Source organism: Octopus bimaculoides, chromosome 1 (genome assembly GCF_046866305.1).
Source record: "Octopus bimaculoides isolate indiv1 chromosome 1, ASM4686630v1, whole genome shotgun sequence".
Taxonomy (NCBI): domain Eukaryota; kingdom Metazoa; phylum Mollusca; class Cephalopoda; order Octopoda; family Octopodidae; genus Octopus; species Octopus bimaculoides.
The window spans coordinates 27090071-27110683 of record NC_142928.1 but is presented as its reverse complement, the minus strand read 5'-3'; the positions used below and the strand labels follow the sequence as shown (position 1 = coordinate 27110683).

The 20613-nt window shown below is 37.9% G+C and overlaps 1 protein-coding gene across 1 annotated transcript in view; it reads left to right on the top strand.

Moving 5' to 3' along the window:
- The window catches only part of LOC106868281 (sphingomyelin phosphodiesterase 4), a 29591-nt gene extending 14893 nt beyond the window's left edge, over positions 1-14698 (top strand). Inside the window, exons 11-17 of the mRNA XM_089349811.1 lie at positions 1172-1295; positions 2478-2517; positions 3924-4099; positions 6510-6731; positions 7954-8112; positions 11927-12055; positions 13599-14698. Coding sequence (XP_089205937.1) covers positions 1172-1295; positions 2478-2517; positions 3924-4099; positions 6510-6731; positions 7954-8112; positions 11927-12055; positions 13599-13970 — 1222 coding nt within the window. The 3' untranslated portion in view covers positions 13971-14698. The remainder of the gene's footprint in view (positions 1-1171; positions 1296-2477; positions 2518-3923; positions 4100-6509; positions 6732-7953; positions 8113-11926; positions 12056-13598) is intronic.
- Positions 14699-20613: the final 5915 nt, after the last annotated feature.

Below are 20613 nucleotides of genomic sequence, written 5' to 3'. Positions count from 1 at the left end.
GAGCTTGGGAAAGATTTGAGACTCTTTTTTGACAGATTAATTTTGGCATTGCCAGTTTTGGTTCTGTTTTTTTTTGTAATTGTGTAAATTTTTGCTGTCACCAGAGATTTGGCTTTTGGTTACTCTTGGGATCACATTTATGATAGTGTCATTTGTTAATTCCTCACCAGACAATTTTCAACTGTCGTTAAATCATGCACTGTTAAAAAGGTTTTTCTTTTTCTCTAAGAAAACATATCAACTGATTGATGTCAGTCATCTTGGTTCAGTATATTTAAGTAAAGGTCATCATTATCATTATCAAGTTCATTTAATATCCATGTTACATGCTTGCATAGGTTGAACAGTTTACCAAGATCTAGTGGGCCCCAGAACTGCATTCTGCTCCAGTGTCTGCTTTGGCATTGTTTCTCTAGCTTGATGCACTTCCTGACACCAACCAACTCACAGAGTGTACTGGGTGCTTTTTCCATGCCATCAGCACTTGTGAGGTTGTCATGCAGTTTACAGGTGTACACACTATGGATTACAAATTAGAATTATAAATAGACAACTATCAATTAGAAAATTGTTATTGTTGCATTGTGAATGATATCAAATGGTAGCATTTTAGGCAGTGACTAACTTTTTCGTCTGCTATTAGTTGGGGAATCAATTTACTTGTCTTTGGTTGTCCCTATGAAAATAGTCCCTGATCCAATTAGAATTAAAAATATATTATTTGCTAGAAATAGAGAATCTATTGGTTAAATGCTTCAAAAAGTAGGTTCATCGTACTAAAATTAGGAAGGTCGGTTTCAACAACTGTTTTCTCTCCACAGCTGCTGTGCAGTATAAGACATTGTATATTTTTTTAATAATATAGGTCCAAACCATTCTGGAGGAATAGTTTATACTCATGATCTTTGCAGTACCTCTAAGACTGGTGAGTTGGATTGACATGGTTGATGCATCTCTTGAATACTTATAAATAGAAAGTGGTTGAAAAAAAAAACATGTGCGGGGCATTCTTGAAGAATGGCATTTTTAGGGAGAGAATCTTTTCCTCTAATCATTAGTCATGATGGTTAGTGAAAACCAGAGGAGTGGTGGGCACATGTAAGTAAAGTAATGAGCGGAGGAGAGACAAGTTGTGTTTTGTTATGTTTGTTATGATTTAATCTAATTTCAGGTACAGCTTTGTTGTTGATAACTTACTGTTCTACTCTGCAATTTTCCATCAAATTCTGCCACGCTTCTTCCGAATGGACCTTACTTCTCCCCACAATGCTTACATGATGTTCAGAATAACAAAGGTGAGCTTTGATACATAATGTTTGTTTTTTTTTAGCAAAATTAATCCATTAATGCATTGAAGTAGAATGATAGGTTGGCAGGTAGGTAATGGGTATTGTATTTGAATTTCTACAATAAGTACAAAAGCATACTTACAAGAAAATACATGTTACTAAAAAGTAATAGACAAAGATTATGGTTAAAATCCGTGAATGCTGAAACAGCTTATATCAGAATATGACATTTACTGTGTGACTGTCACAAAGATAGGTGGGTCTCAAAAGAGCATTAGCCAGCCCTTGAGGAGCACTGGCTGCTGTAGCAGTAGATGCAAAGTAAGGAGGCATAACATCAGAGAGCCAGATGCAGATGGGTGACTTGTTTTGGATGCAGTTTTGGTTATCTGAATGTGTAGCAGCAGCATTTATTCCAAATTTAGTTTCAGTATTTCGGTGTGGAATTTGGTTGGGCTTTGTAAAGGGTTGATAATTGTTGGGAACTGAAGTATTTTCTGATCTTGGAAAGGAAAGCCAGTCATTTCTGATACAGGATGGGATATTATCAGGTGGGATTGTCTCGGTGAAATATTGTGGCTCAGTATTTATAGTGTTCTGGATAGATCCCTTAGGTGTGGAGTTAAGTCTGTGGTACATTGTTTGAGACTAATGAAAGGAATACTGTGAGGGACAGTGGCTGGTTTGAAGCAAAGACTGTTTCACCTTTGGCATGTAAGTGTACATGTTGATGAGCTAGATGGAGTATAGTGTAAAGTGCTCCTACTTAAAAAAAATTATGAGAGGTTTTGTGAATGAATCACTATTTTACAGTTTCATAAAAATTATAGGAAAATATATTTTATTTTATTCTTTTACTTGTTTCAACTAGTTCACTGAGACAGTTTCTATTTATTTCGAACACCTCTATTATTTTCTTAACTTTCAATTATGATTTAATCACATTTTTTGTTTGTAATTATAACTACTTATGAGATCTTCATTAAACTAGATACTCTCTCTCTCTCTCTCTCTCTCTCTCTCTCTCTCTTTCTCTCTCTTTCTCTCTCTCTCTCTCTCATTTAATCATAAATGTAGCTATGACATATTTTATTAACCCACATTGGTTCATTACCATATTCTTCAGTTATATCTGAATATTGAATGCAGTCTGAATATTGATTTTGTCCCTTTTTTACCTCTTTCTAGGTGTTCAGCAATCCTAACCTTGTAGCTATGCTTCACAAAGGTTTGTGAAATACCCTTGTTTTTAATTATTCTGTTATTTATTAAGTTTCTATAAGGGTGTGTGTATGGGTATGTGTGTATTGGGGGGGGGGGGGGGGGTTTATGTGGGAGAGTGTGTGTATTCCTCTTGTTTTGACATGTGCATGCTGATTGTAAACAAAAGTCACCTTCATACAAACGGTGTCATTTGTTTATAATTCCCTAGAAAAGCATGTCCAATGTTTGTTGTTTGGGAAGAGATGGGGGTTGACAACAGGAAAAACCTCCAGGTTTCATCAGATCCAGGCAAGCATGAAAAAGTGGACATTAAAGTGATGAAGCTAGAGTATAATGGCTGAAATATAGTGAATGGGGTTAGAGAGTGGGAGATGTGGTAACAGAATAATTGATATCAGCAATGAGTAATCTCGCTGTGAAGGAATGAAGACTGGCAATTCAGAATAGAGATGATGTATAGTGTATGGGATATAAATAGATTTTATACTGTCGTTTATACATAAGCTTCATGATGGATGAGAGAGGTAGAGTGGTAGTGATGGTGGTGGTAGTGTTTTGGAATTGAGTGTGGATAAAACTAGTGCCATCCCTTGTTAGACGGTTGACAAGGGGTAAAGAATAGGAGAGAGAACAAGAGGGTCAGACAGATGAAGTACTGACCTAAGTCAGCATTGTTCAGTGAATACAAAAGATTCACTGTCATCTCAGATTATATAGACAATGAACAGAAGTGTGTCCTGGGTACTTTTCATGTGGCACTGACATTTAGTGAGGTCATTAGTAACTCGCAAGACAAGGAGTTTCAACTGAGTCAGGAGTAGAATTGAGGGAGGTGGATCTATGCCAGGTGCTGAGAGGCTGAAATATGATGGACAGAAACAGCAGTGTCTTGCTGTGGAGGAGATGTGTGGTTTCCTTTAGTAATCTTACGTTATGTATTTTTTATGTGGCTATGAGTTTACACTGTTATGCTAATGACCACAATTTTACTATTTTAATCTTAGTTATTACAGTTATGTTGTCCTATTAATTGAAATGTCGCCTTCCTGGCACGTGAAAAGACATTCGAGCGAGGTCATTGCCAGTGTCGCTGGACTGGCTCCTGTGTGGGTGGCACGCAAAATACACCTTTTGAGTGTGGCCATTGCCAGTACCGCCTGACTGGCCTTCGTGCCGGTGGCACGTAAAAGCACCCACTACACTCCCGGAGTGGTTGGCATCAGGAAGGGCATCCAGCTGTATAAACTCTGCCAAATCAGATTGGAGCCAGGTGTAGCCATCTGGTTCACCAGTCCTCAGTCAAATCGTACAACCTATGCTAGCATGGAAAGCGGACGTTAAACAAATGATGAACGATACCAATATATAAACTGGCTTTTAACTTTATATTTTATTGCTCTTTTCTTTTAGCTGAAGAGGAAATGTATCAACCAATATTCCTTCAAGCCAGTACATCCAGAGATATCGGTGGTAGCTATTTGTCTCCTGATCACAGATTAAATGCTGCTCTCAATGTTCAAATATCAGAATTGGAGAGACCAGGATTCCAATACTTGCCCCTGTTTGATCGAACTACTGTTGATACAGTAAGCTAATTTTGTTTTTTACATGTTACTTCATTACTCTTTTTTAACTTTTGTGTTGAATAAATATAATTTTGTATTTATGGATTGTAGGTGGTCCCTACTTATTTGATTGGATTTATGGGCATTGTCATCTTTAATTGACTTCCATTTCCCCGGCTGGTCTGGGTTGGACAGTTTGATTGTAGCTGGCAAGTTGAAGAACTGCATCAAGCTCCAATTGTCTGCTTTGGCAAGGTTTCTATGGCTGGATACCCTTCCTAACACCAGTCACTTTACAGAGTGTATTAGGTGCTTTTTTTTCCCGTAAAAAGCACCCACTGCACTCTCGGAGTGGTTGGCATTAGGAAGGTGCATACAGCTGTAGAAACTCTGCCAGATCAGATTGGAATCTGGTGTAGCCATCTGGTTTGCCAGTCTCCAGTCAAATCGTCCAACCCATGCTAGCATGGAAAGCAGACGTTAAATGATGATGATGATTATTGACATTAGTCGTTAATTAACTTAATGCAATCTACAAAATCTGATTATTGTTATTTCATCATCATCATCATTTAACGCCAGTTGTCCATGCTGGCATGGATTGGACAGTTTGACCAGGGCTGGTAAGCTGGAAGGCTGCATCAGACTCCAGCTTGATTTGGCATGGTTTAATATGGCTAGATGCCATTCCTGATGCCAATCACTCCAAGAGTGTAATGGGTGCTTTTACGTGCCACTGGCACAGGTGCTATTTGTGTGACACCAGTATCTGCCATGACTGTGATTTTACTCGGCTTGGTGGGTCTTCTTCTCAAGCACGACATAATCCCAAAGGCCTCGGTCATTGCATCTGTGAAGCCCAACACTTGAAAGGAACTCAGCCTCTTTGCTTCCGTGAGGCCCAACGCTTGAAAGGAACTCGGTCACTTTGCCTCCCTGCGGCTCAATGCTCCAACAGTGCTCTTTACGTGCCACTGGCATGGGTGCCAGTTACATGACACCAACATCAACTATGACTACAATTTCACTTGGCTTGACGGATTTTTCTCATGCACGGTATATTGCCAAAGGTCTCACTAGTCATTGCCTCTGTGAGGCACAAAGTTTAAGAATCATGCTTCACCACATCATCCCGTGTCTTCCTGGGTCTACCTCTACCACAAGTTTCCTCCACAGTTAGAGATTGGCACTTCTTTACACAACTGTCCTCATCCATATGCACCATATGACCATACCAGTGCAGTGGTCTCTCTTGCACACCACATCTGATGCCACTTATGCCTAACTTTTCTCTCAGATGTTTATACTCTGTCAAATATGCACACTGACATTGCACATCCAGTGAAGCATACTGGCTTCATTTCCTTCAAGCCTATGCATGACTTCAGCTGTCACAGCCCATGTTTCACTGCCATGTAGCATAGCTGTTCTCGCACAGGCCTCATTCAATCTGCTTTTTACTCTGAGAGAGAGGCCCTTTGTTGCCAGCAGAGGTAGAGCTCTCTGAACTTTGCCCAGCCTAATCTTATTCTCACAATTATGCTCTCGGTGCACCCCACTCCACTTGTAGCTTGGTCACCTAGATAATAGAAACTAGTTTGCCCACCTAGCAGTCTGTTTACTGCACATTTTCAGTGGTTATTGTACCTGTGCATCTTCCACATACAAAAGCTAGTTTCCCTATTAACCTTTCTCTGATATTGCTGCACGTTTTCTGTGTCCAAAGCTTATACCAGGTGCATCTTACAGAGTTTCTACCGGTGCCTTTTCTACAGATTGTGCAGGCTCATCTGTCGGAAGAAATTTGTGATTTGATTGCCTTCTTACTTACTGAGACTTTGGTCTTTGCTAGGTTATCTCTAAAGCCCTTTGATTCTAGACCTTACTTCCATACCTGGAACCTCTCTAGTTCTGGTAGTGATTCAGCAATAAGTGCAAGGTCATCAGCATAGAGAAACTCCCATGGGCAACCTGTCTTAAATTCCTCTGTTGTTACCTGGAGAACTTTGATGAACAAGAGGGGGCTGAGAACTGATCCTTGGTGAACCCCTATTTGTATCCTGAATTCTTCACTGTACTCATTGCCAACCCTCACCTTACTGGTAGCATTCCTGTACTTGGCTTGTACAGCTCTCACCAACCATTTGTCTTTCCCTAGTTTGTGCATTGACCACCTGATAAGGGATCAGGGGACCCTGTCAAAGGCCTTCTCCATGTCAATAAAAGTGAAGTACAGAGGTTTATCTTTGGCTAGGTGTTTCTCCTGCAGCTGTCTTACCAGAAATATAGCATCAGTTGTGCTTTTTCCTCGTACAAAGCCAAACTGCTTCTCATCTAGGCTAACTCTCTCTCTCTCTCTCCGTAACTTTCATCACCTGATCCAACAATTTGATGTTTGTGATTTTAATTTTTTCTGTTTTATCATCGACAGGTTCGAAAATTACTGATAAACATTGCTCATGCCAAAAAAGAAGTTAGAACTTCTGAAGAGGCTGAGAAGTCATCACAGTTCAATTTTCCAAGCATTTGGTTAAAACTGGCATCTTTTTTCAACACTAGCAACTTTTCTGGTGATAATGACTCCATTGAACTACAGAGGAAAACCAGACAGCATTTGGAGATGGTAGAAAACCAGTTACAATATATATTTGATGTAAGTATACCTCAGACTACACACTCATCATCATCATTAAACATCTGCTTTCTATGCTAGCATCGGTCAAGCAGGTTGTCACAGTCCAAGTTATTTTTTTGGGAGATCTTATTGCTCCTTCTATTGACTGATGCTTCTGGTGTTTCACTTGTGTTATTTCACTTGGTTTCTGTAGCTGGATATTCTTCACTACTTACATGCTTATGTGTGTGTGAGAGAGAGAGAGAGAGAGAGTGAGAGCAAATGAACATCAAGAAACTGAAAAACCAGTGATATTCTTCTTACTCTCACTATTATAATGGTAGTGAACCAGTGATTGGCATGTTGCAACCATTCTCAAAATTTTCAATAAATTGCAATATAAAATAAAATAATACATTACATTACTACACTCTCAGGGTGGTTGGCGTTAGGAAGGGCATCCAGTTGTAGAAACTCTGCCAAATCAGATTGGTGCCTGGTGCAGCCATCTGGCTCACCAGTCCCCAGTCAAACTGTCCAACCCATGCCAGCATGGAAAGTAGACGTTAAACGATGATGATGATGAATACATTACTGTAATCATAGATGTTTATTGTTTGTATAAAAGATAGGACATTCTTAACTGGAGTATCTTTCATCATAAAGTCTACTTAATCAAGGTTGATCTAGGGCTAAACAACACCAACAACAGTTGCAACAATAATATTGCATCCTGTTTGTGTGGCACCCAGCTCCTTGAGGTCCAACTTCACCATTTCTTCTTATATCATTCTTTGTTTTCCCTTGCCATATGTACTTTCTACCCGGTGCATCTTATGGAGTTTCTACCTATGCCTTTTCTACAGATTGTGCAGGCTCATCTGTCGGAAGAGATTTGTGATTTGGCTGCCTTCTTACTTACTGAGACTTTGGTCTTTGCTAGGTTATCAGCACATACTGTTTCCTTCTATACATCAAGCCTTAGGGCCATTGCAAGCATTCAGATCACATCTCTGATCCAAGGTTTACTTGATATTCTAATATGCTCTTTCTTACTGCAACCAACCATAACTTATGATTTCTTCCTCTCTTTCTCCTCCTACTAGTCTTAGAGACTCTACCAAGGAATTGGGTTGTTGGTGTTGTTTTTATGATTAACCAATTGAGAAAGAAAAATCGTATGTTTTACTGTAATATTTATTGATGTGGTCAACCTTAGTGTTTTCTATCCCATTTTTTTTTTTTTTTTTTCAAAACAAAGATTGCACCTCCAGAAGTTTTATTCTATGATGACAACAAAGATAATAATTCAAATTTAACAAATGGTGATGTTCATAAACAATGCCAAAATGATGACACTTTACCTGATTTTGAAACTACATTTGAAGGTAAACGCCTAACTGATGTTGGAAGACACCAGGTAATTATTTTTCATTTCTTTTAGAAATTTTTGATTTTATATCCATGCTTTCTTTTGATTTCATTTTTGTTAATGTTATGAACCTGACTGAGACTTCATCTGCCTCTACGATACGAAACTGTTTTAAAGTGTTTATATTGAAACAGAAACTCAATGATTTACTCTTTTACTCATTTCAGTCATTTGACTGCGGCCATGCTGGAGCACCGCCTTTAGTCAAGCAAATCAACCCCAGGACGTATTCTTTGGAAGCCTAGTACTTATTCTATCGGTTTCTTTTGCCGAACCGTTAAGTTACGGGGATGTAAACACACCACCATCGGTTATCAAGTGATGCTGGGGAGACAAACACAGATACACAAACATACACACACACATATATATATATATATATATATATATATATATATATATATATATATATATGTATATATACATATATACGATGGGCTTCATTCAGTTTCCGTCTACCAAATCCACTCACAAGGCTTTGGTCGGCCCGAGGCTATAATAGAAGACACTTGACCAAGGTGCTACGCAGTAGGAATGAACCCGGAACCATGTGGTTGGTAAGCAAGCTACTTACCACACAGCCACTCCTGCGCCTACAAATATTTTTATAAAAACGTTAAATTGTTGAAGAGATCCTCATTTGTGATTTTATTTTTGAATGTGATTTTCACTTAAGATCATTATCATCAATATTTAAAAACTTAAAAGCCAGTTGGAATATACTTGATAGATATTAGAACCTGTAAAGGCCTTTTTCACTGTAGTTTGTCATGGAGAAAATAATTATTGCTTAAGACAAAATTGGTGTCAAAACATCATTGTCAGCTCTTTATTGGACTGATGGATGAATATCAAACTCGTTAGCTCTCTCCAGTATCAGATACCAAGATAGGCAACTCTGAGCTTAGAGAAAACTTTGTTTCCTTTATCATTATTCAGTAAAATATAAGCTGCTGACAGCCAACCTTGGCTACCAGCCCAGAACAAAATATACAAATAGATGTACGAAGTAATGACAGAAAGTATACAGACTTAAGACGAGTTCAAATATGTTTGAGAGATATTTGCTTTTCACTGCAGTTTGTCATGAAAAAAATTCTTGCTTAAAACAAACTGCAATGAAAAGTCTTTCCAGGTTGAAATATTTCTGAGGTATATTTGAACTCGTCTTCAGTTCTTTTAGTTTCGGTCACCTCTTCAGATACCTACTCACAAATCAATATTTAATGAACATTTCTTCTTTTTTTTTTTATGATAGTTTGAGACTAAATTAAGGAATATCACATAGGCGTAGCAGTGGCTGTGTGGTAAGTAGCTTGCTTGCCAACCACATGGTTCCGGGTTCAGTCCCACTGCGTGGCACCTTGGGCAAGTGTCTTCTACTATAGCATTGGCCCGACCAAAGCCTTGTGAGTGGATTTGGTAGACGGAAACTGAAAGAAGCCCGTCGTGCATATGTATATGTATATATATATATATGTATGTGAGTGTGTATATGTTTGTGTGTCTGTGTTTTTCCCCTCTCCCCAACATCGCTTGACAATTGATGCTGGTGTGTTTACATCTTGTAACTTAGCGGTTCGGCAAAAGAGACCGATAGAATAAGTACTAGGCTTACAAAAAATATGTCCTGGGGTTGATTTGTTCGACTAAAGGCGGTGCTCCAGCATGGCCACAGTCAAGTGACTGAAACAAGTAAAATAGTAAAAGTGTATTAATAAAATATTTAGCGGAACAAAGATGGAGTCTTTAGTAGTGTCTCTAACTTCCCACTAGACAATAGGATTCACTATAATAAATTTATGATCTGATTCTATTAAGGGTATTTCCTCTCTTACAAGACTTAGCTTAACTTTTTAGCATCTAGATTACTCTGTCAAATGTAATGCATATTTATTCACAATGTTTTGATTTAATCAAGCATTATCTTGTGTGTGATCGTATAAAGAGTTTTAAACATAAAACAGATACAATATTTTGGTTGGATATGGCTGCTTTTAATGCTAATTAAGTTAATAGCAAATCAAACAATAGCTCTGTTGAAATCCTTGTAGTGAACAGTTATGTATCCTTATGGTGTAAATCTCTTAGGTCATTCACTTAGGTACTGTGGTAGTTTAATCAAAGATATCTCACCTGCCTGTTGCAGAAACTTTTGTGGTTGTTGGTAAGATTAAGCATTCCCTTTTTTATGTAAGTGTTATGATCTTGAAAATCTTGGCTTTACATATTTTCCTGTAATGGAAGTTATCTATACATGAAAATCTATTATTATTCCAATGCATCGATTCATCATCATCATCATTGTTTAACGTCCGCTTTCCATGCTAGCATGGGTTGGACGATTTGACTGAGGACTGGTGAAACCGGATGGCAACACCAGAGTTTCTACAGCGGGATGCCCTTCCTAACGCCAACCACTCCGAGTGTGTAGTGGGTGCTTTTACGTGCCACCGGCACGAAGGCGAGTCAGGCGGTACTGGCAACGGCCACATTCAAAATGGTGTATTTTATGTGCCACCGGCACACAAGCCAGTCCAGCAGCACTGGCAACGATCTCGCTCGAATGTCTTTACACGTGCTACCGGCACAAGTGCCAGGAAGGCGACGCTGGGCACAGGTGCCATCACGATTTCGCTTGTCAATGTACTGTAAATGAATTCTGAAATACATATAAACTGAGAGAATAGGAGCAATGTAGTAAAATGTAATGGAAAGTGAGATAACTGATCAAACATCACTGTATTTAAATATCTGTCTACAGTAAAAGTTGCCTGGTTGATTGAGAAGAAATATTGAAGTAGGATCTCATGTATGCAGAGCTTTGTATATAAGATAAAGAAGGTCAAAGGTGAGCCTCAGGATCATTTGATGCAGACTGTCCAACTTATGCTAGTATGGATGATGAAAAATAAGACGTTGGACATGATATAGCTGTGACTGCCCAATCAATTGTAACAATTTGAAGAGGTCTTTTTCATTTGGCATTCAGGTTAGTCCTGATTGAACAGACCTAAAAACTTTTGTGTTTCTAGAAGTATATTGGACTATATTTTCATCTATTTCCTTTCCTATTTTAGGGTGTAATAGTAGGGTGTAATTCAGTGGTTCCCAACCTAGGCTCTCCATACCCCTGGCGGTCTGCAAAAGTACTGGAGGGTGTCGGTGAACTAAATTCAAAATTTCATATATACATAAGGATAAACATATCAAAAGGGGTCCGTAAGAAAACTTATTTAAATTAAAGGTTTGGGAACCACTGGTGTAGTTTGAGGGAGATTTGGCTTCTATTTCTAGCAGGACGAACGGCTATGTAGTGGCAACTTGATATCCTTAAATGAAATAGAAACCAATTTCAATGTCCGTGAGTTATCTCCCTTAGACTTACAATTTATTCATCCGAGTGGTTAGTAACTCCTTTTGAGAAAATATTGTTTCTCACTTCCTAGTTGTCACCTTGATAAACCAGTCATTACTTATTTAACTTATTCCTCAAACAGTTGTTGAGTTGGCTGTGATTAAATTAGCAAAAGAACCAAAGGATACCCATTCAGAATTTGGAGTTGAAAGTGTTATGAAATAAAGTTTGTAATAGCTGCCTTCTCAGTAGAAAGTTTCTGCTTTGTGGACGATGAATGATTTTTTTTTTTTTTTGCATATCAATTTCTCTGTTTCTTAGATGGCAGAGATGTGTTGCATGCATATATGTTGATAATACTGTAAAGAATTTCAGTATATGTAGTTTGTACTTACAAATGAAGCAACAAACTAAATTATGTATGCATATCTGTTCAATTATTAGCTGATGAACATGCTGCGTACAGCCAGCGTGAGTTACCAAGGTGATCCAGACCTGCAACCAGTTAGAAGTTTTGAGAACGGTTTCTTGGTACAGAATCTTTACAACATTTGCTGTCAGATCAACAATCAGGTAATGTTGATTAGTTTGATTTGTACAGAAAATACTGCATATTGCATCCAAACTCCAGCTGTCTGTTGCAGCATGGTTTCTATGGTTGGATGCTTTCCTAATGCCAACCACTTAACAGAGTGTACTGGGTGCTTTTTACGCCCTTTCAGTTTCTATCTATTAAATCCATTTACCAGACCTTGGTCAGCCCAGTGGTATAGGTAGTAGAAGACATTTAATTAAGGTTCCCTACAGTGGGACTGAACTTGAAATCATGTAGTTGGGAAGCATCCTTTTAGCTGTGTTACTCTTAACCACACAGTCTGGAGGATGAAAGTGAAGTCTACTTCAGTTGGATTCGAACTCAGAATATCAGAATATAAAGAGTTGAAGGGAACAGAGTTAGTTGATTACATTAACTCCATTACTTAGCTGCTACTTCATTTTAGTCAAGTACTGGGGGCCAATTGAGATTTTTTTTATCAACCCTAATAAGATGAAAGGCAAGTCAACCTTGGCAGGAATTGAACTCAGAGTGTAAAGAATCTGAACATATGCCACAAAACATTTTTCCAATGCTCGATCGATTTTGCCAGTTTACTTAACAACAACAACAACAACAATCCTTTATACTACAGATACAAGGCCTGAAATAATGGGAGATGGGGGTAGATGATTACATCAGTTCCAGTATTATTTTCTGGTATTATTTTCATCAACTCCAAAATGTCGAGAGGCAAAGTTGACCTCAGTGGGATTTGGACTCAAAAATAGACAAGTGAAATGCCTAAGCATTTTGTCTGTCACTGGATTGATTCTGCCATCTCACAATAATAATGACAGTTCTTTGTAATTTTAGTAAAAGCAACTTTGAGGGAAGGGGTCAAGTCGATGATATCGACCCTAGTACTTGCATGCTACTTTGTTTTATCAGACCCCAAAGCTTGAAAGGCAAACTTGACTTTGGCTGGATTTGAACTCAAAACATTGGAAAAATGCTTTGTGGCACTTGTTCTGATTCTTTACATTTTTCCAAAGCTCTAATGATTTGGCCAGCTCACCACCCTAACAACAATGATTCTTTCTAATATAGGCCTGAAATTTGGGGAGAGGAGGCTAGTTGATTTCATCAACCCCAGTACTTGACTGGTACTTATTTTATTGTTCCCCCAAATGATGAAAAGCAAAATCAGTCTCCTCAGAACTTCAACTCAGAACATAAAGCTGGACGAAATACTGCTAATCATTGTCCAGTGTGCTAACAATTCTGCCTGCATGCTACGTTAATAATGTTAGTATAGATGTTTTTGATCTAGTTTGGATTCTTTGCCATCAAATTTGAATTCTTTGCAATCAAATTTGATGGCAAAGAATCCAAACTAGATCGAAAACATCTATAATAATAATAATTCCCTGCCATAAAACTTCAGAAAGCCAAGTCCTTGTAAAGCATTCCACTCTCAGTTGTAATGATTTTTCAAATATATCAAAAATGTTTGCAAAAAAACAAAAATTCTTTTTCTTCTCTTCTTGCACTATAATAACTTTTGGTTTTTTATTTCAGTGTTCTACAACCATCCACAATTTGTATTACCGTGAAGATTTCCTTGGTCGAGTTATGCGAGCGTATATCCAACCACCGCTGTGCCTCCGGGATTTCTACTCACCAAACAAGTTGCGCATCACATCTATCTCTAGCAAACCACATATAAGTCTTCGTCTCTTTGCCAGCTACTACATCCTCTTTCGACTGTTGCTGCTGTATTTGATTCTCTATCTCTGCTATGACATCAGTTTCATTACTTACTTCATCATTTTGCTCTTAATCATTTTTTTGTATGGTATTGTCCATGCCATCTTCATAAAGCAGCCTGTAAAATCACCTCCAAGAAACCGCTCGGGCAGTTTTGAGGATTTGCTGTGTAATTTTGAATAGGGAAAATTAATATTTAAAGCGAGAAAGTCATTGACATTTTTATACACCTGCAATGTATTTATATCCCCAACAGTGATATAGACCACAAGGTGAAACTAGTATAATAATAATAATACTTGTAATATTTATCATCATCATTATTACCATCTTTAGTTTAATGTCCACTTTTCCATGTTTGCTCAGGTTGGACGTAGTATATTGAAGCAGATTTTCAATGGCTGAATGCTGTTTCTGGCCTGTAACCAAGCAAAGTAATATTTCACCATGGTTGGACATGTCTGTGTAAATGAATGACACTGTGTATATAGCAGTGACATTCATTTTCAACTAGCATGTAATCTTAAGACAAGGTCACACACACACACACACACACATGTATATTTGTATGCATACAATGGGCTTTCAATTTCTAGCAAATCCACATCAAGGGTTTAGTTGACTTGGAGCTACCAGAAACTGGTTGGGATGCAAACTTCTTAATCACACAATTAAGCCTATACCTGTACAGCCTTACCTATTCTTCAGTGTGTGTGTTATTTTACTAATTTTACCCAGTGGTCTCTGATCATGCTGGAGAGAAATGTATATACACATAACTGTTTTTAATCATATTTAAATTACCTCATTCCTCACCATTCTACGTCTTTGTAAAAATATAAACATCAAAAATTTCATTTGTATTGTCTTAAATGTATGTTATCATGAACATTAATATTTTTTAAAGAAAATATTGCTGTTGTGTTATATTTTTCTATATTCTCTTCATATGTATTTGCGTTTGTATACATTGACAATGTTGCAGGCAGGCTGAATTGGTTAGAAATTCATATTTAAATCATGAAGTCTTGAGTTCAAATCCACAACATTTTACTTTAAGAATATTCTTTTCTACTCTAGGCACAAGGCCTGAAATTTTGGGAGAGGGCGCCAGTCGATTAGATCGACCCCATTATGCAACTGGTACTTAATTTATTGAGCCCGAAAGGATAAGTCAACCATAGCAGAATTTGAACTCAGAATGTAAAGACAGACGAAATACCGCTAAGCATTTCGCCTGGTGTGCTAATGTTTCTGCCAGATCACCACCTTACTTTATGTGAGAATATTGTCACAGTATTGGGTTGAGTGAGTTAATGTGGAAATCTGTTGAATGGATTGTAACTATGAGTGTGAGTCAGAAAGTAATGGAATTTTTATTTGTGTTGCTTTTTGACTCACCCCTCATATATACTGGGGTGAGTCAAAAACTAAGGCATATTTAAAACTTGCATTACCTTCTGATTGATTCTCATATGATTCAAAGAACTAGTCTTGTCACAGAATGTGTTACACAGAATCTACCTGATGATTACATTATGCATATGTCTGTGCAATACTCAGCCACTTTCATAAAAAGTAGTAATTAGCTGCATTCTTTGGACAACTGGAATCATCTGGTTATCTTTTACTTTATACATTGACTGGATATTCAGGGACTGGTCAAGTTGAAGTAAATGCCCCTGGTGATAACCCAGTAAGGTTTGAAAATTGATTAGGGATTGCTGAGAATGCATTGACTTTGTATTCAACAAAGGAGTCTCTAAGCATTTGCTTGACCAATTAGAAATAGTAGTTAAATCTCCTTCAAATTATACCTAAGAAGAAAACAAGTCTAGGTTAGTCAATGGGATGGTCAGGGCTGGAGTTTAGTTGATCAGGATAGACTAAGGACTAAATAAGTGTTGTGTTGTAGTACTAAAATCATGAACCTCTATGAGAATACACCTGAGATCCAGCTATAGGTAAGTAGCCTCATTGCTTTGTGAATGAGCTCTTGTGTAGCCCCAGGTCAGTTTGGATCAAGGTGACTTTATCATCAAATTGTGTTTCAGTTACGACCATCTTATCTATTCACTTTATCAGTAGTGTTTAATGTCATCATCATTGCCATTTAATGTTCAACTTCCATGCTGGTATGGATTGGGCAATTTAATATGACCTGATAAGTTGGAGAACCGAATCACTCTTGTCTGCTTTGGCTTGATTTCTACAACCGGATGCCCTTCCTAATGCTAACCACATTATAGAGTGTTCTGGGTACTTTTTACACGGCACTAGCTCTAATGAGAATCACCTCATAATTTGCCAAGTTATGAGCCTAAAGGGCCACTACAATGGCAAAGGAGTTGTCAATGGTTCTAGGCAGAGGTATGAAAGGATGGCAGAAGTATAGCAAGAAACAAGGTTGAAGGAAATGATTTATGACAGAAGTTTCAGAGACCGGTAGTTGACTGCATTCACTACATGATATAACTGGGACAATTTTCTGATAATGAAGTATATGCCCTCAGAGGAAGGAAAAGAAATTAATCTTCACTGGCATTAAGACTTGTGAACAACAGAGTAGAGAGACAAAGCTACATACTGGAATTGATGTAGTTCACCTTTCTACCTTAGCTAGCTTCATGTTTTTTCTGATAATACTTCCAATGAAATATGCTGCTTATATGTTTTAATTACTTGTGAAACATAAACAAGGATTTTCAGGAAATTCAGTAAAATAAATTCAGTTTTCATTATTAAGACGATGTGTAGTGTATCATAACTGAAGTTAGTTTCACAAATTTGTGATAGAAATGTTTACTTTTGAGATTGACGCTTCAAAATATGCAAATTTGTGTTCTAGTATCAGAGTTGGTCTCTGGTGGATTTTGACATGGACCAGATATTATCTATTTCACATAAAGAAGGGTCAGTCTTTTTGTAATTCATTAACAGTACCATGCTTAATTTCTATTGTAGTTTAAAGGGATAGTAAAACCGATGTTTGGGGTACTTGGATTTGCAAGAAGTGTAATAATTATTCTGACAAACACTTTGTAGACTATTTATTCAACATATCTACCACTCTTGGATTTGTTTATAAAACCAAAATCAAAAAGAACAGTGCATGCAACATGAATGACTTTTGCCAACATTATTTTCCTCGGAATTATCAAAGAATTGGATTAACTACATGTTGTTTGTTAGCTGTCAGAACACTACTGACTTTCTGAAATTTGCCAACACTTCTTATGTGTCATGGTTCTTTTACTGTTCATGAACTTTTGGTTTTCATAGCTGCTTTTCTTTACTTATTACTGTTTCCTGTCCCCCTCTTTTACCCATTTGCAATGACTTATAGTGAACTTGAGCACTGTATACAATAAGCTTATTGTATAGATTATTATATAAATATATATATCTTATGTGATTTACTCTTTTAATCAAATGAAGGACACGTCAAAGCACCCACTATCGGAGAGGTTGGTGTTAGGAAGGGCATCCAGCTGTAGATACTCTGCCAGATCAGATTGGAGCCTGGTGCAGCTATCTGGTTCACCAGTCCTCAGTCACATCGTCCAACCCATGCTAGCATGGAAAGCGGACGTTAAACGATGATAATGATGATGAAGGAATATTCTTTGGTTGGAGGCCCAGTTTGCTAAAAACAGTTAAATCTCCTTCAAAAAACACATTGATATCTTTAAAACAATGTAATGTGAACCTAGATAGACTATTTATTAGATGGAAAAAGTAGGATGGTCATAGCTGAAAAATCATTTTGAAAATAGATCTGCTTCATCAAATCTTACCTTGGGCTTAAATACATTTTCACCTAGTAGTTAGTCTATTTACATGAAACTGGATCTGGAGTATTTCCACAGAAGTAGTTAATCTTAGCATCACAGAGGCGGTAAAGCTCTCAACTACTTCAGTGTTGCCAATACATATAAGAAATTTAGCAAAAGCCAACGAGAGAACCTATACATGTTTTCTCAGTCTAACAGAAATCATCGTCGTTTAACATCCACTTTCCATGCTGGCTTGGGTTTTACGGTTTGACTGAGGACTGGCAAGCCAGGAGGCTGTACCAGGCTCCAATCTAATCTGGCACGGTTTCTACTGCTGGATGCCCTTCCTAACGCCAACCACTCCGAGAGTGTAGTGGATGCTTTTTATGTGCCACTGGCATCAGCCACGCTCGAATGGTGCTTTTTACGTGCCAGCGGCACGGGAGCCAGTCACGTGGCACTTGCATCAACCAAGCTAAATCTCCCGCAGGTCATACCTTATTTTTAAAAAGAGAGAGATGCACTAAAATATTGTCCTAATTTTCCCTGAAATACCAACATAGTCGCAACTAAAATGGAAAACGTCAATCAACCGATTATCCAGGTAATTAGTGGGCAAAATCTCCCTCAAGTAGTGTTTAAAATTCGATGCACTTTTCTTCCTTTTGCCATGTCTACCGTGTCTCACATTAAATCCGGCACATGTCTGATTTAAAAAGTTGATCACAACAGAGCCTTCGATCGATCTAATAGAAATGCTTTTGACCATAAGTCTACTTGCTTGACATAGATTGACCTGGGGCTAAACAACTATGAATGTATACTGCAAGAAGATATAGGTTGCTGTCATGAGTTCTAATCGTATGGTTCTAAGGAAAGTAATGAGACACAACTCCTAAGTTTTTCTCCCCTGGGCCCTTTAATCATACCCAACAATGACCGGAGATTAACCACCACCACATAAACTTAACTCAATATTCAATTCAGAATTTTAATATTGCATATTTATTGTACCATGTTTCTTTCACCCCCGCTCACCACCACCACCACCAAATTATTAATCTCTGTATCAGATTTGACTGAATAACAACCAACCTTTCTTGCTTAACAGAAAACGACTTCTATCCACAACTGGCTGCTTACTAAGAAAATTTGAGGGAGAAGACAAAATAAAATGATAATAACAACAATAATAATAATAATTAAAAAATCTCTACGTGTCTATTATGGAGTCATGGATGACTGGTCAATTTATAAGTCAATGAACCATGATTACACTAGTCAGTTCTGTAAAATCTCTTTTTTTGTTAATTTTGTATCTAGATTAAAATCGTGTACACCGGAATTCTAACAACAGGATATTGATTTGTGAATGAACAAAAGAAGAAAGGTTATGATAAAAAGAAAGAAAAAGAAAAAAAAAAAAGAAAGAAACGAAAATTAGTGCTTATTTGCATATTCGTAACTTCAAAACTATAATTCTTTTCCTGTTTCTTCGTGTGTTTCAAAGTTTCAACATTATGAGGCTAGAAATTATCCTTACTTTGAACTCTTTACTGAATCCAGCTGAAGTCTTAGAAGAACTAAATGTGTTAGCTTCTTCACACGATGCTTTCGTATCGCTAGCTGATGTAAATACAGTAAGCTCTTATATGTGTGACCCACTGAGTTGAAAATCTGATCAATATATCCAAGTTAACACCAGACTAACTAGATCTAGCATCACGGAAAAAGTTCCCAGTACACTCTGTAAAGTAGTTGACATTAGGAGAGGCCATGCCAAAGAAAACACTGGAGCTCGATGCAATTCTTCTGGTGCGTCAGATTCTGTTGACCCATCCAGTCCATTCCAACATAGCAGACAGATGTTAAATGATGATGTAGAAGATAAAATTTCCCTGTACGTCACTTTAAAGTCTAACAACAAAAAGCAAGGTTGAAAACTCAACAATATACGTTACCCGAAATTTTTGGACTAGATAGAGAATTAAGATGAAGGATCATGCAAACTCAACATGTTTCAGTCTACACAGACCTCTTCTGTGAAGTATTCGACTCAGTTGCCTCGACTAAGAGTGTTATATTATTTCTTTTTTTTTTCTTCCCTGTCTCACTTGAACTTTCTCTGGCATTTGACGAAGGACTATGTCCGAAACGTTATGACATTATACTTTATAACTTTTATTTCTTCCTTGAGCTTCAACCTAATGATTTCAACTTGGACTTTTGTTGCCTTTTTTTATTTGAATTTGCTTTACTTTATACATATACCCTTTTCTACTCTTGGCACAAGGCCCGAAATTTTAGGGGAGGGGGCCAGTCGATTAGATCGACCCCAGTACGCAACTGGTACTTAATTTATCGACTCCGCAAGGATGAAAGGCAAAGTCGACCTCGGCGGAATTTGAACTCAGAACATAAAGACAGACGAAATACCGCTAAGCATTTCGCCCTGCGTGCTAACGTTTCTTATTTCTTTACTACCCACAAGGGGTTACACACAGAGGGGACAAACAAGGACAGACAAACGGTTTAAGTCGATTATATCGACCCCAGTGCGTAAATGGTACTTATTTAATCAACCCCGAAAGGATGAAAGACAAAGTCGACCTCGGCGGAATTTGAACTCAGAACGTAACGGCAGACGAAATACCGCTAAACATTTCGCCCCGCGTGCTAACGTTTCTGCCAGCTCGCCCTCTTACTTTATACATATATCACAGCATCGCAGTATCGACCAGACCATCAGATGCTCTTATACACCGCTGGTCATAATGGACTTCCAACCAACTTTGTCTTGATTGCGTCATTCTTTTCCAACGTGACCCAAATTGCTTGACCATATCGTCTTCCATCGTCGTGGAAGCCTTCAAAGTGGTCTTTTCCGATCTCTTGGATACCACTCCGAAACTGCACGACTCCACGTGTTTGTGAGCCTTGTGACACGTCCGGCACAGCAGAACTTGAGCTTTCGGTATTCTGCTGTCTCACCATTCACTCCTCTCCGTCCTCAAATGATCTCATTTCAAATGTGCACTTTTAATGATGTC